The sequence below is a fragment of the Nicotiana tabacum genome, chromosome 20 (assembly GCF_000715075.1).
Source record: "Nicotiana tabacum cultivar K326 chromosome 20, ASM71507v2, whole genome shotgun sequence".
Classification (NCBI taxonomy): domain Eukaryota; kingdom Viridiplantae; phylum Streptophyta; class Magnoliopsida; order Solanales; family Solanaceae; genus Nicotiana; species Nicotiana tabacum.
Window position 1 is genome coordinate 142,377,966 of NC_134099.1, and position 25,575 is coordinate 142,403,540.

Genomic DNA, 25,575 nt, shown 5'->3' on the forward strand with positions numbered 1-25,575 from the left:
TTCCAAAGTTATATAAATATACAATAAAATGTTTAGTGTATGATTATTATGATTATAGAACAAGTCATTTTTATCCGTATTTATAAATGACTAGATACACCAAAAACCCGACATTTGTGTTTAATAAAGGTCGTCTTAAGGCAAAACAGAGCTAGGTGTTGGCAAGGGTTGTATATGAATCCCCTTCATCATAAATATGATAAAAATATTATTTTTTTAATTATATAAACTGTTGAATTATCATGGCAAGCGAAAATTATAGTGTAGTAGTGTCAATAAAGGGGTTCAAAATTGGCTTTAGTATTTAGATTTTAGGCCATATATATTTTTGCATCCCCTTGAAAGTACTCCGGCTCCGATGCTCCACCACTAATTCAAGGTTGACTATGTGAAGCAAATGTAGGTTTATTTTATTAGTATATTGAAGGTCATTTACATATGCAGGTTAATCTTGTTCCGTTTCGTATGGTATAGATGAGTTTTAATGAGATTGTTTTCCTTCTGATCTAATCAAGTAGATATAGAATTTTTACAATATATATTAATATAATAATGAGAGTAATTTGTTCATTCAGGACCGCATAGCGCAGTGGATTAGCGCGTTTAACTTCGGATCAAAAGGTCGTGGGTTCGACTCCCACTGTGGTCGGACAATGTGAAAAGTGTCTAATTTAATTTTTGTCCCTTACCACTAATTGAAAAACTAAAAACAAGTTTTGTAAAATAAGAAAAAACACAACAGTAATAATGCCAAGAGCACGTGTTGTCATACCTCTACCATAACAGTTAACACCCCACTTTGGACCCCAGCCAAAGGCAGGTGAGATGCAGCCGGAAGAAAAGTTCACACTTGGCGCACTTTAGCAACTTTGGTAGTTCCACCCCCCAGCTGATTTTTGTGTCCTCAGATCAGATGGGGATAAACTTTTGCTTTTTTCATATTTACTGCCCCACAATATGAACCCTAGAAATCTTGAAAATTACTCAATAAGTACTTTTCAATTATGATACAACCTTTGAATCCTTTTACAGCCTCAGATTTCTCCAAGATTCTTAAATTTTTGTCTGATTTTCTTGTATTTTGTTGGTGCTAGTTGTTTGATTTTGCTTAAAGTTTCAAACTTTAAGGCAATTCAAGCACAAAATTCCCTTTTTTGAGGTAAGTGAATTAAAGGGTATGTTTTATTGGAACTTAATAAGCTGAAAATCAGATGTTCTTGTATTTTAAGATTGATTTTGGTTGTTATTAAGGAGTTTGATTTTGCTCAAAGTTCCCAACTTTAAGGCTCATCAGGTACAATCTCCCTTTTTTGAGGTAAATGAGTTAAAGGGCATTTCTTAATTGAAAATTAATCCGCTGAAAATGAGTTGTTCTTGTTTTTTCAATGGATATTGGGGTTTTTAAGGGTTTTGATTAAGTTTCCAGCTTGAAGGCAATTAAAGCACAAACTTCCCTTTTTGAGGTGAAGGGATTAAAGGGGTTTCCTTTTTATTGTATCTAATCCGTTGAAAATAGAAGTTCGTGTATTGATTTTTGGGTTGCTCTAGGCATATTTTCATGATTTTGATTAATGTGTTTTGCTTGTATTTGAGGTTATATTTTCAAATGAGGTATTTGTGATGTGATGTGGGAGGAAGTTATCATCTAGTTGTTAGGAATGAAATGTTAATTTGGAGTTAAAATGGGTTGGTTTTGATAAAGGAAACATTGTGCTTAAAATTTGGAATTTTATGTTGGACTCTCTCTAATAAGAGGGTAGATATTAGTGTGCGATATTAGTAGTCGCTTGGTTTCTTGAGCTTGAATGGATGACAATGAGGATAATGGGAGATATCCTCCCAGCCCTTATGGTATGAATCAGGGTTATGGGTCATCCAATCGTGCGAAGCTTCCTGTTCGCGACACGTCTTATTCAAGGCATGTCGATGATCAGTATGTTGAGGAGGCGGATAATGATGAAGAGGTTGATGACGAAGAAGAAGAAGATGATGATGATGATGACGGAAATGGTGTTCAGCGGATAGGGAAAGATGTGTTTGAGGATGACGATGATGATGATTATGGTGATTCGCAGAGGCATCAAAAGAAGAGGAAGTTAAAGAGCTTGTTATCAAGTTACGAGTTTGCACCTCGATTACCACCACCATCTACTGCAGCTGCAACCGCTCCCAAGCCTTCATTTGGTGGGAGGAATCCTCTTTCAGATTGGTCTGAACATGAGACGTTTATTTTGCTGGAAGCATGGGGGGATAGGTTTGTTCGACATGGGAGGAAGAGCCTTCGATCAGATGAATGGCAAGAAGTTGCAGAGAAAGTGTCACAGGGGTCAAAACTTGAGAGGACAGACACCCAATGTCGTAACCGTTTGGACACTCTGAAAAAGAAATACAAAAAGGAGAAGATGAAGTTCGCGGAGAATGGAAGTAACACCAGTAAGTGGGTGTACTTCAAAAAGATGGACATGTTACTAACGTCAACTCCACAACAAGCGGGCATTTCATGTGGAGTGGACTCCGGTGAGTATGTTTTCATGAGCCCCAAAGTTTACTTGAATCGTGCCAATGGGTTGGATGAGATGAGGGACAGTCCTGCTAACTCGGGATCTGCTGATGGTGACGATGATGATTCTGAGGATCTTCCACCAAAAAGATCAAGAAATGGACAATCAGGAGGGAATGGAGCTTCTTTCAAACTAATAGCAGATTCTATTCATAAATTTAGTGAGATATATGTGAAGATTGAGAATAGCAAGAGACAGCAAATGCTGGAACTGGAGAAAATGAGGATGGACTTTCACAGAGACTTGGAAATGCAAAAGAGGCAAATTGTGGAGCGAGCACACGCAGAAATTGCAAGAATACGCCAAGGAAGTGATGAAGAGAATGACATTTCTGCTGAAAATGTTAGCGGATGATTTTGCCGGATTATCTCTATTCATCGCTTGTTGGCTATTTTCCATTGTTGTATTATATCTTGCAGGTTATTCTCTTACCATCCTGCAGAATATGCAAGACAATAAGCTTAATGTAGTGTAAGAATGTATTTGGATGTAGTTTCAGCAGCGATAATAACATTATATAGATCACAACTTCCGTATTTAATCTTCTTTTATTCCTATGGAAATTGTCTGTAAACCTAAACAACTCTTACCGCATATGTAGCTGCTTTGTGATTTAGCATGAATGATGCAACAGCTTGACCGAGAATAGTCTACTGTTGTAGCCCAGTTCACTTCTTAGCCTCATTCCTTACTGTTCCTACTACTACAAGTAACTTTAGTTTTTAAGCAAAATAAAGTAATGTCTGCCAATTACTTTCTTCCTCACACTATTGTTAATGAAATTCAAGAATTATTCAAGCCCCTTCCTAATTCCCCGGAACTTGGATCCTCTTCCATACTCCAATTTTAGTGTGTTGCTATTTTCATCCAAAGGCATTTGAATGCTATAACAGTAGCTGTAATTGGAGAGAAATCTCAACGTAACCATACACCTCATACTAAAAAAACATCCAGACATTGTTGTAATATCCAAAGTAAGAGGTTTTATATACAATTGTTCCAATCAAACGCCCACTCAGCATTCAACATATGTAACCTGAATTGCATGTATTTTCAGTATCAAAATATTGCCTTCAGTGTTCTCTCGCATTTCTATCAAGACTGACTTTACAATTGGAAACATAATTTAAGAGGTTCCCAAAATTGTTACATTTAAGCATTCCGTGGTGACACCCACACAACATATGATAACTCTCGTTGACAAAGCCTATGTCCAAGAGATTTATGGCAATCAGTCAGCTCATTATACGTTAAACCCTGCCACGCTACATTATCTGTATCAACAGTTGAACCTCAAGACGGATAAGCTCAGCTTCTTCCTCCTTCAGCAATAGTTCTAAAAACTAGGAATAACTTTGGCTTTTAACTGGTTGCTGTCCCCTAGATATATATGAATTTCAGGATTGCAATGCCCAAGTGCTGCATGGCTTCAAGGGACTGATATGCACAGCATAATGCACAGCTTTTGCAGTAAGCAAATTGATGAGAGAATTTTAGACCAGATGAGCCAACAACTAGGGCAGCCAACGACAGTGGGATATCCTGCAAAGAGTACATACTATTATTTTCCTGATCTGACAACAAAACCAATGGCATTTCCTTTTCAGTTTTTTGCCAATTTCACACAAAGGCATTATCTCGCCAGCATAGATTAGAGAGAACCACGAAAAAAAGTCTAGGGTCAGTATCAGAAGTATGAACTAGGAAACTACAAGAACATGCACACTAGTTTGACGAAATTAGGTGGACGGACCTTCCTTCAGGTTGAAAATGACAGACACCTCCACGACTAAACAGTAGAAGTGGAACAGAATAACATTGTCATTTTGAAATCTTTACTACTTTAGCTGTCATTCCATTCTTTGCTCAATGTCAAACAGAACGTGAGCAATTCTTGAGTTTTTCCATTCCTGTCGATAAGCATCTAGCAATTCTTGAGTTTGCAATCTTTCTCTGGGAGACCATTGTCCTTCTCCCAAAGAAGCTCAGTTTTTCTTTTAATCATGAGGGGATAAAGGGAATTTAGTTTTATCATGGACTCTGCTATTGTTGGAATTTGATTCCTTTTTCTGTGTACTTTTTATTTCTCTCTTTGAGTCATTTACTAGCTGAGGAAAAAAAGAAGAGAAAAACGGAAGTCCATCAAGTCAAAAATATCTCACAGGTGGTTGGCAGTATCTCAACAAATCTTGTTGAGATCACGCACCCTAAACCAAGTAATACTGGAGTTTAACTAGTAATAACTCATTAAATTAAAGCAAAGGTATCTCTCAGTTTCTCAAATGTGACAGGTGTTTGTTATTTTTTTAACCTAGAGAAGGTATTTGTAAGATAGTTTGTTATTGGCAAGTTGGAAGTGGGATTCTTCCCACAACGGAAGAAAGAAGTTCTGTGCCTGTCATGTGAAACACTCCCGGGACCGACCTTACTCGTACCGTGCCTGTTAGCCTCGGAACTGATCATTATGAAATAGCACATAACAGGCACGAGATTGTCTCAACAGGCACGAGACTGACTCAACAGGCACGAAATTAACTCAACAGGCACGAGATCCTAGAGTTAATTATTTATTTGAATTTTAAATTCAAAATTCGAATAAATAGTCGTGTCTGTTTGTGAAACAAGACATCTTTTCTGAAAGGGTCTATTGGTTGCCTATAAATACACAAGAATTCCAACGAAGTGGATATAGAAAATCACAAGTGTTACTGCAGGCTTTGTTGTATCCTGAAGAGAATCGTTTTGTATTTTCCCTAAATTAGTATACAGGCGATAACTCTTTAAGGACAATCGATTTTCACGCCTCAAAGCCAATTTTGATTATTATTTTCTAACAATCTTAAAGAGTTATTCTGCTATGGAGAAATTGATGTCTGTTGTTGAGAATCCGAAGGAGTTCATCAAACTTGATCGCTTTGATGGAACGAACTTTACCCGTTGGAGAGACAAGATGATATTCTTGTTGTCCGCTCTCAATATCTATTATGTTCTTGATTCTGCCTTGCCTCCGATGCCTGAGCCCACAGCAGAAGATTCTGACGTAGTCAAGGAAGAAAGGAAGAAACGAGAACATGATGAACTGTTGTGTCGCGGCCATATTCTGAATACTTTGACAGATCGACTCTATGATCTTTACTGCAATCTAAAGTCGCCAAGAGAGATTTGGACTGCTCTACAAACTGCATACCAGAATGAAAAACGAGGTATTGACAAATTCCTGGCTCTGCAGTACTTTGAATTTAAAATATTTGATACTAGGCCTATAATGGATCAGATTCATGAACTGCAAATCTTAGTATCAAAACTAAGTGATCTTGAAGTTAAAATTCCTGATGCACTTCAAATAGGTGCTATTCTTTCGAAATTGTCTTCCTCTTGGAATGACTATAGAAAGAAAATCCTACATTCTATGGATAAAATGACTGTGGAACAATTTCGTACTCACATTCAAATTGAAAGTGAGACTCGTGCTCGTGATGTTATTAGTCAGCCTTCGAGTTCCGCAGTCAATTTTGTCAGTCAGAATGATTCAGGAAGTGGGAACAAACATCTGAAAGTTTCCAAAAAGTCTTCTTTTAAAAAGAGAAAGAACTTTAGTTGTCATCATTGTGGAAAGAAAGACCATATGATTCGGGACTGCAGATATAGAAAGACAGGAATAAATGCAGGCAAAACCGAAAAGTCTGGAAAGATTAAAAAATCTGGAAATTCTGAAAAGGCAAACGTAGTGAAAAATTCTGCCCAAGGACTGGTTGCCATGGTTTCCGCAATGCAAATTGGTATGGTCACAGAGTTGAATGTGGCTACCGCTGCTACAAATACTCAAGACTGGTGGCTAGATTCGGGTGCTACTATTCATGTCTGTTATGACAAGAAGACGTTCAAGACATATGCAGAAGTGCAGGATTCTGAACAAGTCTTGACGGGAAACCATGTTGCGGCAGATGTTGCTGGAAAAGGAAGTATTGAGATTAACTTCACATCTGGCCAGAAGTTGACATTACTGAATGTGTATCATGTTCCTGATATGAAGAAAAACTTAATGTCCGCTGCTTTGCTAAAGGCTTCAAGATAGTTATTGAGTCTGATCATGTAATAGTGTCTAAGAATGGTGTTTTTGTTGGAAAAGGCTATAACTGTAACGGCATGTTCAAATTGAGTATTAATGAAATAAATTATGTTTTTGCTTACATCGTTGAGTCTGATTCTTGTTTATGGCATGCTAGACTAGGACATTTAAATTTTGGCTCCTTGAATTATATGTCCAAAAATGGTTATATCTCATGTAAAACTCAACATATAAAATGTGAAATTTGCATACAAGCAAAGATGACAAAGAAACCATTTCGTAAAGTTGAAAGATCCACAGAACTATTAGATTTAATACATTCAGATTTGTGTGAATTAAATGGAGAATTAACTAGAGGAGGCAAAAGATATTTTATTACTTTTATAGACGACTTCTCTAGATTTACATATGTTTACCTACTTAGAACTAAGGACGAAGCTTTTCAAAAGTTTAAAGAATACAAGTCTGTTGTGGAAAATCAAAGGAGTAGGAAAATTAAAATTATTCGAAGTGATAGAGGCGGAGAATATTTTCCTAACGAATTTAATAAGTTCTGTGAAGAGCATGGCCTAATACATCAAATGAGTGCCCCTTATACTCCTCAACAAAATGGGTTAGCGGAAAGAAAAAATAGAACTTTGGTGGATATGGTTAATGCTATGTTACTTAATGCACATTTGCCACATAATTTATGGGGTGAAGCACTACTAACTGCATGTTATATTTTAAATAGAGTGCCTTCAAAGAGTATGCATATTTCGCCTTATGAGCTTTGGAATGGTAGAAAACCAAATTTAAATTATTTTAAAGTGTGGGGGTGTATATCCTATTATAGAGTACCTGACCATCAAAGAACAAAATTGGGTCCTAGAGGAATTAAAAGTGTTTTTGTAGGATATGCACAACACTCCAAAGCTTATAGACTGCTAGATCTAGAATCTAATGTCATTATAGAATCTATACATGTTGAATTTATTGAAAATAGATTTATAAATGACAATGTTGATGAAATGACTGAAATAAATGGAAAACGTATCGATGCTAATAAATTGTCGCTTTCTGAAATTATTAAAACTAAGGAAAGAAGTGATGATATGCAGATAGAACCAAGGAAAAGCCAAAGAATAAGAAAAGAAAAACATCTTGGTTCTGATTTTATTTCTTCACAATCTATAGTATTTCTTGTTGAAGGAGATAGGATAAACGTTTGTAATCAAATTCCTATTGTATTAAATGTTGAAGAAGACCCAAAGATGTTTCAAGAAGCAATGTCTTCTAGAGACGCTGCCTTTTGGAAAGAGGCCATTAATGATGAAATAGACTCAATTATATCCAACACTTGGGTTTTGGTTGATCTTCCTCTTGGATCAAAACCTATAGGTTGTAAGTGGGTTTTTAGGAGAAAGTACAATACAGATGGTTCTGTCCAAACCTTCAAAGCAAGATTAGTTGCAAAAGGTTTCACTCAAAAGGAAGGCATAGACTATTTTGATACATATGCTCCTGTTGCAAGAATAACATCCATTAGAGTCTTTTTATCCTTAGCCTCTATCTATGATCTTTACGTACATCAAATGGATGTTAAAACAGCCTTTTTAAATGGGAACCTTAGTGAAGAAATATATATGCAACAACCTGAAGGTTTTGTTCTTCCGGGAAACGAGAAGAAAGTTTGTAAATTGATAAAGTCTCTTTATGGTCTTAAACAAGCGCCTAAACAGTGGCATGAAAGATTTGATAGTGTAATACTATCAACCGGATTCGTACATAATAATGCAGACAAGTGCATTTACTCTAAATTTACAAAAGAATATGGAGTAATAATTTGTTTATATGTCGATGACATGCTGATTTTTGGTACGAATCTACAAGGAATTACCGAGACCAAGAAGTATCTAACCTCAGTTTTTAAAATGAAGGATTTAAATGAAGTTGATACTATTTTGGGAATCAAGGTCAAAAGAGATAACAAGCAAGTGACTTTGTCACAAGCACATTATATAGATAAAATCCTTACTAAATTCAGTCATTTAGGAATAAAGGGGTATAATACTCCTTATGATTCTAGTGTTAAGCTAACTGCAAATACTGGAAGAGCAGTAGCACAGTTGGAGTATGCAAGTGCGATAGGTAGTATGATGTATGCAATGCATTGCACTAGACCCGACATTGCATTTGCTGTTTGTAAACTTTCAAGGTTTACCAGTAATCCAGGTAATGATCATTGGAAAGCAATAAGTAGAGTACTTGGATATTTAAAATATACAAAGCACTTAGGCATTTGCTATAATGGTTTTCCTAATGTATTAGAGGGATATTCTGATGCAAGTTGGATTACAAGTGTTAATGATAATAAATCCACATCAGGATGGATATTTACTCTAGGCGGTGGAGCCATTAGTTGGGCATCCAAGAAACAAACATGTATTTCCCATTCTACTATGGAATCTGAATTTATTGCATTAGCAGCTGCTGGAAAAGAAACAGAATGACTGAGGAATATGTTACTTGATATAAAGTTGTGGCCACAACCTATGCCAGCCATTTCCATATTCTGTGATAGTGAGACTACAATGTGTGTTGCTCACAATAAAATATATAATGGGAAATCGAGACATATAAGCTTGAGACATGCTTATATAAGAGAATTAATTACAAATGGAGCTATAGCTATAATATATGTGAGATCAAATAAGAATTTGGCTGATCCACTTACGAAGCCATTAGGTAGAGATGTAGTACAACAAACTTGTGGAGGGATGGGGCTGAGACCCTTAAATTAAATACAAGGAATAGGAACCCCACTTTGAGTTAGTATACACTCTAACAATATAAGTTCAATGGGTAATAACAAGTTACTTGTATTGTTTAAGCACTGATCTCCTCTTTAGGAGCCCTAATTCTATTGTACTACTTACTGTTATGTGAGGAGTTAAGGAGTTGTTAAATGCTTGTTATAACAGGGGCATAAAGACAAACTCCAAAGTGCATACTGTTACATGAAGAGGTTGATTAATCTTAATGGAATTATTAATGTCTGGAGTAACAGGGACATAGTAACTAATTCCACCTATATGAATATTGAAGTGGTGCCGCTTCTAGCAAGATTTAAAGGGTTGATCTTGTAAATATTCATGAATTCAGGATGAGCACATGGCCGTAAACGTGCTAAAGCGAATACTGGATTTTCTAAGCTACTAGATAATGCTGTGTGTGTGGTATTTTCGGTTTTGGCACAAGGATTTGTGGTTCAAATCTTAAGATACCATTAACTTCGTCAAAACTTTAATATACTTACACTAAAGGAAAGTTCAAATTTGTAAAAGATACTTTCAATTATTCACAAGTGTTATGAAGTGAAATAACAAACTAGTGGGGGATTGTAAGATAGTTTGTTATTGGCAAGTTGGAAGTGGGATTCTTCTCACAACGGAAGAAAGAAGTTCTGTGCCTGTCATGTGAAACACTCCCGGGACCGACCTTACTCGTACCGTGCTTGTTAGCCTCGGAACTGATCATTATGAAATAGCACATAACAGGCACGAGATAGTCTTAACAGGCACGAGACTGACTCAACAGGCACGAGATTGTTTCAACAGGCACGAGACTGACTCAACAGGCACGAGATTGTCTCAACAGGCACGAGACTGACTCAACAGGCACGAAATTAACTCAACAGGCACGAGATCCTAGAGTTAATTATTTATTTGAATTTTAAATTCAAAATTCGAATAAATAGTCATGTCTGTTTGTGAAACAAGACATCTTTTCTGAAAGGGTCTATTGGTTGCCTATAAATACACAAGAATTCCAACGAAGTGGATATAGAAAATCACAAGTGTTACTGCAGGCTTTGTTGTATCCTGAAGAGAATCGTTTTGTATTTTCCCTAAATTAGTATACAGGCGATAACTCTTTAAGGACAATCGATTTTCACGCCTCAAAGCTAATTTTGATTATTATTTTCTAACAGTATTTTCAGATCGTCCTGAAATTTACCCAACATGATAGTACAAACACCTATCAACAATGCCTTTCAGGTAAAGAAATAATCGCTAGGTTCTTAAAGAGTTGCCTCAGCTCTTTAAAGAAACACCTATTACATGTTTGTTTTACAGACCGGATATAGTAGGACAACATATTCTGGAGCAAGTCATCTTCAAACAAAGCTTCATCCTATATTTGGTTAGTGTAGGATAAAGAGTTGCCTCAGCTCATTATCCAGTTAATAATCCTCCTATCAACAGTCTGCCATATGTTCCATTTTCCTGATAAATAAGCAATGTTTCACCAAAATGCACATAAATAACACTCCCTAGATCCCATTTTAATTCACCAAAAGGCACAAAAATAGCACTCATTACATCCCATTTTATGTGAAAGTGTTTGACCAGAGTTGGAGTTTAAGAAATTAAAGAAACTTTTGACATGTAGAATAAATATATGCAAAGTACCAAAATCACCCTTTTAAATGAGTGGTTGTGAGATTTCACATGTATTTTCATAGTGTCACATATTACATTTTATGTGACTTGCCAAAGATGAGATGAGGAGGACTCCTTTAAATTTGGTCGGTGTTAGCTTGACACAAAAGTGACTTATATAAAGCATAAATAAAGGCCTATAGATAGCTATCAAAATTACCCCGAACTGGTCGACCAAATCTGGACAATTACAAAGCTGCCTGGTGTTGACTCTAAAGCTGGGCATCTGAGTTTTGTCAAGCCCCGAGAGCACCCTTTACTTCCAGTAGCAAGTCCTGTATCGTTAGGAAGATATCAGCTTTTAAGATAGGCGGCTACTCCCCTCCAAATTTAGCCAAGGCATCAACAACAATATTCCCTTCCCTGTAGCAATGTTGTACTGTGATCTGCTGCTGCTGCTGTATGATTTTTCTCATCTTCAAAATATCCTCCTCAAGCTCCCAGGAAGGTGATGAAACTCCAGTTAGCATGTTCACAAATAGGAGAGAGTCCATCTCAAGAATGACATGACGAACTCCCTGCGCATTGAGCACCAGAAAAGACCGAAAAAAGCAGCTTCATATTCTGCAAAATTATTAGTGCAGAACTGGAGTGATTTAGCAAATGCCATGCTCAAATCCCCATTTTTGCCCTAGCAATCTCTCCAACACCTTCAGATTTCAAAAATGAGGATTTTGAGATGGATGTGTGGGCATACTAGGAGAGACAAGAGCAGTAATGAGGTTATTCGGGACAATGTGGGGGTGGGCCAGTGGAAGATAAGCTGCGGAAGAGAGACTGAGATGGTATGAGCATGTGAAAAGGAGATGCCCCGTAGGATGGCAGAAATATACTAGTGGGAGGTTGACAGTAGTATCATCTTATAAAAATCTGAATCGGGTAGGATTTCAACTCAGCCTATGGCCTTGGAAGCATACCTGGAAAGTCAAAATACCATATAAAGTGGCATGCTTTACTTGGTTGGTGGCTAAAGAAGCAGTACTCACTCAAGAAAACCTCATGAAAAGAGGGTTATCAATTTGTTCTAGATGTTATTTGTGCGGCCAAGATGCAGAGACAATTAGCCATTTGTTTCTACATTGTAGAGTGACAAGACAGCTGTGGGAGTTGTTCATTAACAACAGGGGTATCCGATGGACAATGCCAGGAAGAACGTATGAACTTTTGTCTAGCTGGAACAAGGGGGGAGCTCTACATCTAACAAAGATAGATGGAAAATTGTCCCAGCAACCATTTGGTAGACAATTTGAAAGGAGAGGAATACAAGGTGTTTTGAAGATATAAGTAGCCCCGTATAGAAAATCAAAATGAATTGCATTTTTCTTATTAGTTTTGGGTGTAAAACAGAATATATAGATGACCAGGATTCAATCATAGAAGTCTTAGGCTCCTTGTAAGAAGAACAAGGAAGTTTAATTTTTGTTTTTGTCCTAGCTCTTCTTGATGTAATCTTGGTTCCGGTACAAAATTTGTGCTAATGATTTATTAATATATTGAATTTGTTACCATCTCAAAAAAAAAAAAAAAAAAAAAGATGTGTGAGAGGTTTGCACATGTGGGGTCTAGGGAGGGGTAGAGGGAGGCCTAACAAGTATTGGGGAGAGGTGATTAGACATGATATGGCGCTTTTGCAGCTTACTGGAGACATGACCCTTGATAGGAAGTTGTAGAGGTCAAAGATTAGGGTAGAAGGTTAGTAGGTAGTATAGCGTACTTCCCTCTCTTACCGGTAGATTTAGCATTACGCTAGTTGTGGCTTATTCTTTGCATATCATTACCGCTTATTGCTTCTTGTTCATTTTGTTTTACTCTCACTATTGCTTATCTTTCCTTTCCATAACTTTTTCAGTTTTATATGGTACATTTCTTTACTACTGATTACTGTGCTTACCCGAGCCGAGGGTCTCTCGGAAACAATCTCTACCTGCACAAGGTAGGGGTAAGGTCTGCGTACACACTACCCTCCCCAGACCTCACTTGTGGGAATATATTGGGTATGTTGTTGATTACAACTACCATCAGTATTTATCTTAAGTCTACCACTTGTCGCTAATTCCCACTGCACTTCAATAATCAACAATCCAGGTCTGATGCCTTCAACACTGGTGCAAATCTTGGTCCATGTGCCTGTCCATTCATGGCTTTTGAAATGGCATTTCAACTGCATAACAGCTAAGAAATGAATCTGGAAAATCATTCAAGGAACAATGCACTCCACTATACTTGGCAGCACATCTTTGTTTCTAAAGTTCACAGCATATAATAGATGGAAGGCATTGTAATATAAAGGCATGAACTTCATTCTTGGGCTTAACTAACCATCATGTCATCAGGGTTTGCCTCAAGTCAGCAGCTTCTCTAATTACCAGAACATTTCCAAAATGTCGCCATACTCTCCTTGCTTGCTAGCTAGAAAAGAAAAAGTGAGATATGATATCTTCCTGGGGTTTTCTGCAGCAGAAGGATCTGCTTGTCCCAGTTATCCCAAATCTCCTTATAACATTATCTGTAGATAATTTCTGTTTCAGCAGCTCAACATAGAAAATGACACTTTGAATGGAAGTTTTTTGTGCCGTATCTTTGTGTGAAGAAAAGGATTTTCAAGACTTGTTAAGCTGATCTACATGAGAAAATTCCATTTTGTAGCAGGTTTCCAGATGGCCTGGTCCATGCTATCAAGCTGTCCCAACTTTAGTTGCTACCACTTGTTTCAAAATGTGTGCAGGCAGTTTCTCCTTCAGCTCATCGACTTGCCACCTATCATCCTCCATGAAGTTATTGAATTCAATTCTACCAGATTTTGGCCCAGGTAACAGAAACTTCGTAATAGCCCCAAGACCAGACCAGTTATCCCACCAAAACAATGTAGTTTCAGCATTAGGTTTCCATAGAATGAACTCCTGCACCTTTGGTTTGATTTCCATCAATCTTCTCCAAATATGATTGTCCATAATCACAAACTTTAGCCATTCTGTGCTCTCTTACAGTACTTGGCTTCAGTAAACTCGCTCCATAGTCCATGCTCCATAGTGATTTCTGAGTCCTGAATCTCCAATTTTTAGCAGCAAAGATCGGACTCAAGCTGGCTCAGACACCACCGTTATTAGAAAAAGAAAAGAGGATATTCTATTGAATCTTGAGGAATACCAAGCCCGTATATAAAAATACCTTTTGGCACACTCTAAGAAGATAGAAAGAGCAGCTGTTAAATATCCTGGAGCGCAAAGTAATTGAATTCTCTAGTGAAAAACTACCGAATGCAGAGGACAAGTGAAACCTGCCTTCTCTCCATCCCTCCCTTCCAGAAGAAGATTAATAAGGAATTCTTAATTTAAATCCAAACCGCAGTTCTTAAAGCAAGTTCTCAGAATAAAGAAGCTACCAACAGGTAGAATAAACATAGTCTAAACGGAAATCTATAACTAGTTTCAAATATTCACGGAGAGAATTAGAGAAATATAACACAGAGAGAATCACGAAACAAAAGGAACTAATCAGGTCCCACCTGCCAAAAGATCACCATCCCCGTCCTTTTTACAGGATGTTGCCAAACCTAATTCCGCCCAGCAATTTGAGAAAACAGGTGAAAGATTCTGCATGCATGCTAATATTGTACTGAACATACCCCAGTTCAAACCTTTACCATAAAGCCAATTACATATCTGCAGAAGTCAACACCAGCAGGAAGAGTAACAAAAGTGCTGCAATTATTACTGTAAAACCCTACACAAAGCAAGTCTATATTGCCAGGCCAAGATGATTCAAAAGGTATCCAAGTATTAAATAGCGTAAATAAAGAAAAGCACCAAAAGAGAGTCTAACATACCAATGCTCTTTTAGGAAGTTTGATATGTACCATCCCCGTTAATATGACCAACTGCTTCAAGTATTGATGAGTATGTAATAAGATCATATTCAAAACCATTGGCACGCATCTCTTTCATCAGCCTTGCAGCTTCCTCAAACATGCCAGCACGACTAAGACAACCAAGAATGGTGTTGTAAGAGACAGCATCGGGTTTAATTGTTGAATGTTTCATCTTTGTAAACATCTCAATCGCCCGTTGTGGATCACTAGTCTTGGCCAAACCATTTAGTATTATGTTAAATGAGTTTAAGTCAGGAGCACAACCATTTTCCTCCATAGCACGAAGCATGGAAAAAGCGTCATCTAGCATACCTGCTCTCACCAGCCCGGACATGACTGCGTTGTATGCATAGACATCAGGAGAACATCCCAGTTTTTGCATCTCGTTGAAAAGATCGACAGCCTCAGTCAAACGCCCACATTTCCCAAAGTGCTTTATCATTACAGCATATACCCGAGAACTACTAGATCCACAACTCTCTTTTAGTTCTTGAAACAACTCATTTGCAGCTTCATAGCGTTTTGCTTTTCCAAGACTATTGATTAAGCTGCAATAGGCAGCTGGACAAGGAGGAAAACACTTCTCGTCCATCTCCTCAAGCAAGGCTAAAGCATTTTCAACTCTATTTTTCTTGCAATACCCATCAATAAGTATTGAATAAGTAAAAGAGCTTGGAGCAACACCATTTGCTTTCATTTTTTCAAACCAAGATGATACCTCGGATACTGGAGCTCTGGATTCAAACAGGGATTTTATAATAGTATTATATGTCACAACATTCGGTTTACAGTTTAATGATTCCATTTCATCAAACAGTTTAAGAGCATCACCTATACGTCCTCCCCTTCCTAGAAGGTTTACCACATTGTTTATCAACACAACATCCGGCTTACATCCCTCTTTTAGCATGGACAGAAATACAGAATATGCCTCCTCGAGTCTACCAGCTTTACCAAGCCCTCTTATCAATTCAGTGTAAGTATACACAGTTGGAGCACAACCTTTCTCTTTCATCTCATTGACTAATGCTAAAGCCGTTTCCACCCTACCCAATTTGAAGTAAACCGCCAACAAGGTAGTATATATCTTTGCAGTGGGATATAAACCATTGTCCTTCATTTCATCGAACAACCTAATAGCAGAATCATCACAACCTAGTTTTGCATAGGATGATATAAGAGCACTATATGTAACTGTATCAGGGAAACAATTGCCCTCATTACACATTTCGGTATAGAGCTCACGTACTTTTTCATGTTGACCTTCTTGCATCAGCATCAAAATAATGGAATTGTAAGTGGTTGCAGTTGGCTTGCACTTGCGGCCTTTAATCTGGTAAAATACTGATAGTGCTTTGTTTACCATTTTTGCCCTGCCTAAAATTCTTAGAGTCTCAGAGAGATCGGCAGGAGTTATGACACATGTACTCCGAGCCATTTCTTGCACCGTCTTCCACATTTCACCTGTTAGCCCAGCTTCTTCAAGACATCGAATCAAAGCCAGGTAGGTGGTAGAGTCATGTTCAAAGTTCCTCCTTTTACCAGCCCACTTGAAAAACTGAAGTTTCACACTGATCTCCATGTCTATTTTAAGAACCTCTCGAACCAATTCATTATCTACTTTCAGCTTTAGCACCTCCAAGGCCTTTTCAGCATCAGGACCCCACTTAAATATCTTCAGAATCCTGATGAACCTCTCATCTAATATCCTTACAGAGCCCCTTCTTAAGGGTGCTTGCTTCTCTTGGAACCCTTCTGTTTCGGCCTTAGGCCTTGACATTTCAAACATCTTAACAATTTCACTATCTGCAACATCAAAGAAATAAAGGCTATTACCATCATCATCTTAGTGCCTAACGGGGAAAAAATCAAGTTTTTGCAAAGTTCTACCTTTCATGAAAAATCCTACTATCTGCATTTGGTACACATAGTAGCGCCTCAAGTTTCCCGTTATTTGAGGGCAAGAAAAAACTATAATATAGATTGGATCTAGCAGTACATCTATCTATTTTACATTATACAACAATAATAACAACTACCATGCCTCAGTCTTAAACAAGTTGGGGTCGGCTATAGTAATCCTCGCTGACCATCTTACCCCATATAAACTCAACTCAGGCCAATATTGTACAAAAATAAAATAAAAATAAAAAGTACTAAAATTCTTTGTATGTTCTACATACCTAAACAACTCCTAGAAAAAAAAACTTTTTTTACCTTATGAAGAAAAAAATCTACTTTTAGGTATCACTAGTATACCCATAACTAATACACAACTCTTCTTGAACCAACAAACAAATTGATTGAAAAGAACATTCTCAATAATGATATGAGATTATGAATAATATAGTTCACGGGAAGAAACACGCACCTGTCTGCTTAATTCTCTGACATAAACAAGTAAATGCATATATACTTCTCCTTGAACAAGCTGCTCCTATCATCGTTATAGCTTCAACTTCAAAAAACAAAAAAATATGCTGCCAACAGTCGGCTTAGACTCAGGCCTAGTTGTTGTTTTGTTGTAGTAGTAGTATTCAGTATCTAAAACAACTACAAAAATTCTACATAAAATTAGGCTTAGTATATACTATTCTGACAGAAAAGATAATGGGTGCAGTGATATTTCCTACCTACCTTGAAATTCAGTTTATAAGGCTCAAAACATGAGTTGGGACACTGTGCAGCTATACTTCATAAGGGCACAGGGCGCTGCTGGCGGTGTTGTGGTGGTGATAGTGGCAACGCTGCCGCTAGTTTGGGCTTGGTGGTATTGGGTCGAATGACAGGCCGGGTCACTGGCAGTTTTGGGAACTTTTTTCACTAATAGCCTACTTTGACAACTTATAGCGGGTCTGACTCTGACCAAAGCTTCTGGAGCCAAATTGCCAAAAGCAATTTTGTCTCCGGAAGAAATATTTTTTTGAGATTTTTTTGAGCAATAACAGGAATAGCTTTATGTTATGCGGGAGATAATTATTTATCTCAAGATAAAAAATATTCTTATCAAAAATATATATTTATCAAACCATCATTCATCAATATATCTCGCAAATATAAATACCAAATTATTCGTCTCTTATTATTTTGTTTAACGACATTTATAGCAATAGCAAGTCTTAATATATAGTATTTTTATTTTATATTTTAACCAAATACCAGGTAGGGGTAATGTCTGCGTACACATTATTTTCTGTCACGACCCAAGTTCGCCCTCCGTGAACTGTCGTGACGACACCTAGTCTCTACGACTAGGTAAGCCTAACAAATTGCAGTAAAAGGAAACGAAATACGAAACTAGCAAAAATTGTGGATAAAACATAATAAAAACGTTTAAGATGTCGTTTGGCAACACAAATACTCACTCTCAAAACCAAATCAACTCCCAAAACCCGAAATCTCATGAAATCACAAGCTAAAGATACTACATGGTGTTCTAACTCCAGAATGTCTAATCAAAAGAAAATACAGGAAGTCTAAAGCTGAAGGAAAGAATAGAGAGGGGCTTCTAGGTCTGCGGACGCGGCAGATATATTTTGAAGTCTCTGATGTCGCCCGCCTCACTAGTAGAACGCCTGAACAGAAGAACCTGGATTTGCACACGAAAAATATGTGCAGGAAAGGGCATGAGTACACCACAACGGTACTCAGTAAGTGCCAAGCCTAACCTCGGTCGGGTAGTGACGAGGAAGGTCAGGGCCTTACTGAGATTAAATGAAATATAAGGTATAACAGTATAGAATGAGACATGAAGGGCGACAGTATAATTAATAACACCAACAGTCGATAAAGAGTAAAATCACAAACAGAATATACTCAGTACACAGAGATAGCAACAGGGAATCTCCCAGGATATCGCCCCGTAGTCCCAAACGTAAATGTACAGAGGATCTCCCGGGATATCGCCTCGTAGTTCAAATCATAAATATGCAGGGGGAACTCCCGGAATACCAATCCGTAGTCGCAAAGTAAATATACAGTACAGGGAAATCTTGCGGGTGTCATCTCGTAGTCCCAAACATAAAAGTGCAGGGGATCTCCCGGAATATCGATCCATAGTCCCAAAATAAACATGCAGGGGGATCTCCCGTGAAATCGTCCCGCAGTCCCAAAGTAAGCACACAACAGTCTCAAGAAAGAATTTACAGTTCTATTCGAGAATTAAACAGAAAATTCTACTCTAAACATGCTGCACAGAGTACAAGTAAGCAGTTGAAACAGGTAAGACAATTAAATCACATAAGCATGCTTTTTCCTAAACTAAACAAGAGGCTTCAAGTACAATTATTGCTCAACAACAACAACAACATACCTAGTAAAATCCTACTAGTGGGGTCTGGGGAGAGTAGAGTGTACGCAGACCTTACCCCCTACCCCGAAAAGGGCAAAGAGGCTGTTTCTAGGAGACTCTCGGCTCAACAGGAGAGGCAATAATATCATAAAAGAAATAAGAGAAAAGACCTGTAACAACAAAAGATACCAGAAAGAAAATAACCACAGCAAATAAGTGAAATGACAATAACACAAAACTATGCAAAATAACAATGTGAATACAACAAAGACCGCTAACAAACCTAAATGAAACTCTATCCGACTACCCAGTACAAAGAGGGAAGAACTCTCGACTACCCCTAGCCTACCACCCTAATGCTCGACCTCCACATGTTCCTATCAAGAGCCATGTCCTCGGAAATCTGAAGCCGCGACATGTCCTGCCTGATCACCTCGCCCCAATACTTTTTAGTCCGTCCTATGCCTCTTCTCGTACCTGCCAAAGTCAACCGCTCACACCTCCTAATTAGTGCATCTAGGCTTCTCCTCCTTACATGTCCAAACCATCTAAGCCGCGCTTCCCGCATCTTGTCGTCCACGGGAGCCACACCCACCCTCTCCCGAATATCTTTATTACGAATCTTATCCAGCCTAGTGTGCCCACACATCCATCTCAACATCCTCATTTCTGCTACTTTCATCTTCTGGATATGTGAATTCTTGATTGGCCAACACTCAGCTCCATAAAACATGGTTGGTCTAACCACTTAATGAAAATATAGATATTTACTTAATGAAAATGGGGTTTTTCAACGATTAGCACGTGTACGTACTCGTTACCTCATGTACACGACACTCATATAACAACAATACTAAATCCTAAGGAGAGTTTTCCCCACACAAGGTTAGGCAGGCCACTTACCTCGAACTAGCTCAAAATCAATCCGAAACCATGCTCTTGCCACGAGTATCCAACTCCGAATGGCCCAAATCTAATCAAATAAACTTTATAATGTAAATATAACTAAAAGCAACGAATTTAGCTAAAGGAATCGAAGCTAAGGTAAGAAAATAAAAAAAAAGCCCAAAAATCCTCCCCGGGCCCACGTCTCAGAATCGGGTAAAAATCACAAATTATGAACACTCATTCACTCACGAGTCTAACCATACCAAAACCTCAATCAAAACCCAAAAACTTGGTTGGGGAACTTTTCCTCAATTCTCCTAATTTTTCACCCCAAATCCGAAATTAAATGACAAAACTAAGATTAGATTGATGGAATACAACTAGAAAGGGATAAGGAATCATTACCCACTGATTTCCTCTTCAAAATCCTCCCAAAATCGCCTTACCCCGAGCTCCAAATTTGATTTTCCAAGCTATGAACTCAAACCCTCAATTTTTATATTTCTGCCCAGCGATTTCCGCTTCTATGATCATCGGACCACACCTGCGGTCCCGCTTCTGCGGCTGGGGACTCGCACTTGCGAGATTTCATTGAACGGCCAGAACCGCACCTACACTCCATTCTCCCCAGATGCGGTCCGCTTCTGCGGCCCTATAACCGCATCTGCGGTCACTGGCCAATAGGACCCAAACTCGCATCTGCGGGCCGCACCTACGGGCTCCTCACTGCAGGTGCGAAAATACTAGAAGCGGCACCTCAAAAAATAACCTAAGTCCAAATCCAATCCGTTAAGCATCCGAAACTCACCCGAGGCCCCCATGACCTCAATCAAATATGTCAACCAATCCTAAAACATCATACGAACTTAGTCCAACCCTCAAATTACATCAAACAACGCTAAAACCACGAATCACCCTCCAATCCAAACCTAAAGAACTTGAAACATCAAGAATCCTACAACCGATGCTGAAACCAACCAAACCAAGTCCGATTGACCCCAAATTTTGCACACAAGTCACATTCAACACCACAGAGCTATTCCAACTTTCGGAATCAGATTCCGACCCCGACATCAAAATCTCACTATCGATCCGGAAACTTCAAAAATTCAACTTTCGGCATTTCAAGCCTAAACGGACCTCCAAAACACAATCCGAACACTTCCCTAAGCCCAAAATCACCCAACGGAGCTAGGGCTGCTTATCGGGCGGATTGGGTGGTTATTTACTCTTAACGGTTTGGCTTATCGGTTTTTAAATCTATTAATCCGCTAGCCACCCGATAAGATATCGGGCGGATTGGTATCGATTTAGCTCTGATCGGGCGGTTTATCGGCCTAATTCAATCTATATTGCACATGACGCTCTTTGGGTTCAAAGTAGACTACATTCCACTCTATAGAATACAATAGATGAGTCCATTACATCCCAAAGCAGACTACATTACAGATAGTCCAAAATACATGTCTTTACGACTTCGAGTTTAAAAGTCCAGAATACATGTGTCTTTGAGTTTAAAAGTCTTCTTGTAGAACTCATTGTACTCCTCTTTACTTACTTCCTTAGGACTTCGAAACTGGAAAATGAAAGACAGTAACTCATTATATCAGTAAGAACAAACTTTTGAAGCATAGCAGTAGGAGATAGTAATCTGGAGACTAAACCATATTGGTTGAGTCTCATTTGTAAGCTCCCAGTCCCAATATTTCTCCACAATCTTTTTGGTCTCCTTTTTCTGCTGCAGAAAGTTGGAAATTTCATCAGAAATGGAAAAAGACAACAGCAGAATCAACAAAGCTACCCCCAAAATATGTACTACTCCTAGCTACCTCTGTTGTCGCATCTTCTCCTTCCTTCTTGGCTTCTGTCGGATCCTCATCAACTTCAACCTGTAAAGAGACAATATCATGGAACCACAAGGCGATAAGGAGTTATATCTAGCTTATATAACGTGGAACATCAAAAATGTAAGACCCCAAGCATGTTTTGTGGTTGTAGATAGAAACTGGTTGAAATTTAGGCGTTAGGGCTTCTAAATGTGTAATAGTAAATTAGTAATAGAGAATAGAGATAGAGTACTGGAAGTGGAAGAAGGGTTTTTGATTATTTAATATATATATATGGATAAAAATAAAAATTATATATATTCTTAACGGGTTAACGGATTATCCGTTAAGAGTTAAGAAAAATAAATAATCCGCCCTAAATCAATAAGCCGTTAATAAAAAAATTTCAATCCATTCCCTGTCCATTAAACCGTTAACCCGATACCAATAAGCCATTAAGCTTCGGTTTCGGTTTGATTTTAGATTTCGGTTCGGTTTTATACCACCCTAAACGGAGCTAACAGAATCGACGGAATTCCATTCCGAGACTGTCTTCACACAGCTCCGACTACGGTCCAAATTCTAAAGCTTAAGCTCTCTTTAGGGACTAAGTGTCCCAAAACACTTCGAAACTCAAAACGAATCCTCCCGACAACTCACAATAGTAGAAACAAACACAGGGAAAGCAGTTAATAGGGGAATCGAGGCGTTAATTCTTAAAATGACCGACCGAGTCGTTATATCCTCTCCCTCTTAAAATATTCGTTCGTCCTCGAATGAGCATAGAGACATACCTGAAGTAGTGAAAAAATGAGGGTAACGGCTGCGCATATCCTGCTCGGTCTCCCAGGTCGCCTCCTCGATCAGCTGACCCCGCCACTGAACCTCCACTGATGCAATGTTCTTTGACCTCAGCTTCCGAACTTGCATGTCCAATATAGCCACTAGCTCCTCAACATAAGATAGATCCTTGCCCAACTGGACTGAACTGAAATCCAACACGTGTGACGGATCACCGTGGTACTTCCGGAGCATCGAACATGAAATACCGGATGAACTCCTGCCAAGCTGGGAGGTAAGGCAAACTCATAAGCAACATCCCCAACACGTCGCAATACCTCAAAAGGAAACCTCGGACTCAATTTCCCTTTATTCCCAAAAATCATAACGCCTTTCATAGGCGAAACCCGAAGCAAGACCCGCTCTCCAACCATATAGGAAACATCACGAACCTTCCAGTTCGCATAACTCTTCTGTTTGGACTGGGCTGTATGGAGTCTATCCTGAATCACCTTAACCTTCTCTAAGGTATCCTGAACTAAGTCTGTGCCCAATAATCTAGCCTCACCCGGCTCAAACCAACCCACCGGGGATCTACACCACCTACCATACAAAGCCTCAAACGGTGCCATCTGAATACTGGACTGATAACTATTGTTGTAGGCAAACTCCGCCAGTGGCAAGAACTGATCCCAAGAACCTCCAAACTCCATCACACACGCACAAAGCATATCCTCAAGAATCTGAATAGTGCGCTCGAACTGTCCGTCTATCTAGGGTTTAAATGCTGAGCTCAACTCCACTCGAGTACCCAACTCATGTTATACGGGTCTCCAGACCCGTGATGTGAACTGTGTACCTCTATCTGAAATGATGGAAACTGGAATACCACAAAGACAAACAATCTCCCGGATATAAATCTCCACCAATTGCTCCGAAGAATAGGTAGTACAGACAGGAATAAAATCTGCAGACTTGGTCAGCAATCCGCAATCACCCAAATGGCATCAGACTTCCTCAAACTCCGTAGGAGTCCAACTACGAAGTCCATGGTGATATGCTCCCACTTCTACTCCGGAATCTCTATCTGCTGAAGCAAACCACCCGGCCTCCGGGGCTCATACTTTACCTGCTGACAATTGAGGCACCGAGCTACAAACCCAACTATATCTTTCTTCATTCTCCTCTACCATTAGTGTTGTCTCAAGTTCTGGTACATTTTCGCGGCACCCGGATGGATGGAATACCGCGAACTATGGGCCTCCCCTAGAATCAACTTCTGAAGCCCATCAACATTGGGTACACATATCCGACCTTGCATCCTCAATACCCCGTCGTCACCAATAGTCACATCTCTGCATCATCGTGCAAAACCTTGTCCTTGAGGACGAGCAAATGAGGGTCATCATACTGACTCTCTGATACGATCAAATAAGGAAGACCGAGAAATCACACAAGCTAGAACCCGACTAAGCTCCGAAATATCCAATCTCACAAACTAGCTGGCTAAGGCCTGAACATCCATCGTTATGGGCCTCTCCGCTGCTGGTAAATAGGCCAATCTCCCCAAACTCTTCGCCCGGTGACTCAAAGCATCGGCCACCATATTGGCCTTGCTCGGGTGATACAAGATAGTGATATCATAGTCCTTCAGCAGCTCTAACCACCTCCTCTGGCGCAAATTAAGATCCTTCTACTTGAATAGATGCTGCAAACTCTGGTGATCAATATAAATCTCACAAGGAACACCACACAAATAATGACGCTAGATCTTCAAGGCGTGAACAATAGCAGCTAACTCGAGATCATGGACATGATAATTCTTCTTATGTACTTTCAACTGTCTGGACGCGTAGGCAATCACCTTACCGTTCTGCATCAATACCGCTCCAATGCCAATCCTCGAGGCATCACAATAGACAGTATAAGACCCCGAAGTTGTAGGCAATATCAATATTGTGGTTGTAGTCAAAGCTATCTTGAGCTTCTAGAAGCTCTTCTCACACTCTTCCGTCCACTGAAATGGAGCACCCTTCTGGGTCAGCCTGGTCATAGGTGCTGCAATAGATGAAACCCCTCAACAAATCGATGGTAATAACCCGCCAAGCCAAGAAAACTACGGATCTCTATAGCTGAGGATGGTCTGGGCCAGCTCTGCACTGCTTCCACTTTCTTCGGATCCACCTTGATCCCTTCACTTGATACCACGTGACCCAAGAATGCCACCGAATCTAACCAAAACTCACATTTCGAGAACTTTGCTTATAATTTCTTTTCTCTCAAAGTCTGAAGAACTGTCCTCAGGTGCTGCTCACGATCTTCCCGACTCTGGGAGTATACCAGAATACTATCAATAAAGACAATAACGAGCGAGTCAAGATATGGTCGGAACATGTTGTGCATCAAATGCATAAAGGTTGCTGGGGCATTGGTCAGCCCAAATGACATAACAGGAACTCGTAATGACCATACCGAGTCCTGAAAGCAATCTTCGGGATATCTGACTCCCGAATCTTCAACTGATGATAACCCGAATGCAAGTCACTCTTAGAAAACACTTGAGCACCCTGTAACTGGTCAAACAAATCATCAATACGAGGCAAAGGATATCGGTCCTTCACTATAACTTTGTTCAACTGGCGATAATCAATGCGCATACGCATAGAACCATCATATTTCTTCACAAACAAGACAGGACCACCCCAAGGTGATACACTAGGCCGAATAAAAACCTTATCAAGCAATTCCTGTAACTGATCTTTCAACTCTTTCAACTAAGGAGGGGTCATACGATACAGAGGAATAGAA

At 39.0% G+C, this 25,575-nt stretch overlaps 2 protein-coding genes and 1 non-coding gene across 13 annotated transcripts; 2 read left to right on the forward strand and 1 right to left on the reverse strand.

The window, feature by feature from the left end:
- Positions 1-575: 575 nt before the first annotated feature.
- TRNAR-UCG (transfer RNA arginine (anticodon UCG)) lies at positions 576-649 on the forward strand. The gene has a single exon. It is a non-coding gene; the product is annotated as a tRNA-Arg (tRNA).
- Positions 650-779: 130 nt separating this feature from the next.
- Positions 780-3,239, forward strand: LOC142174958 (trihelix transcription factor ENAP1-like). Its single transcript, XM_075241433.1, has one exon. It carries the CDS (start codon positions 1,806-1,808, stop codon positions 2,913-2,915), a length of 1,110 nt encoding a protein of 369 aa, XP_075097534.1. The 5' UTR covers positions 780-1,805; the 3' UTR covers positions 2,916-3,239.
- A 261-nt stretch (positions 3,240-3,500) lies between these two features.
- On the reverse strand, positions 3,501-17,878 carry LOC107824157 (pentatricopeptide repeat-containing protein At3g16010). Of its 11 annotated transcripts, none has more exons than XR_012704124.1 (6): positions 17,620-17,878; positions 17,354-17,440; positions 14,941-16,788; positions 14,620-14,776; positions 11,275-14,412; positions 3,501-4,103 (listed from the first exon to the last, which is right to left on the reverse strand). XR_012704124.1 is itself a non-coding variant. In XM_016650895.2 (3 exons), the coding sequence occupies exons 1-2, from the start codon at positions 17,424-17,426 to the stop codon at positions 14,951-14,953; spliced, it is 1,911 nt and encodes a 636-aa protein (XP_016506381.2). In that variant the 5' UTR covers positions 17,427-17,878; the 3' UTR covers positions 3,501-4,103; positions 14,941-14,950. The 11 variants fall into 11 exon arrangements, 1 of the variants encoding a protein (XP_016506381.2); XR_012704123.1 differs by having other exon boundaries at positions 17,354-17,462; XR_012704122.1 differs by having other exon boundaries at positions 17,354-17,535; positions 17,620-17,877.
- Between the last annotated feature and the right edge of the window lie 7,697 nt (positions 17,879-25,575).

Coding starts and splice junctions, on each gene's coding strand:
- LOC142174958 (XM_075241433.1), top strand. CDS start 1,806: ATGGATGACAATGAGGATAATGGGAGATATCCTCCCAGCCCTTATGGT.
- LOC107824157 (XM_016650895.2), bottom strand. CDS start 17,426: ATGATAGGAGCAGCTTGTTCAAGGAGAAGTATATATGCATTTACTTGT. Junction 16,789..17,353: donor TCAGAGAATTAAGCAGACAG/GTGCGTGTTTCT, acceptor TTGATGTTGCAG/ATAGTGAAATTGTTAAGATG.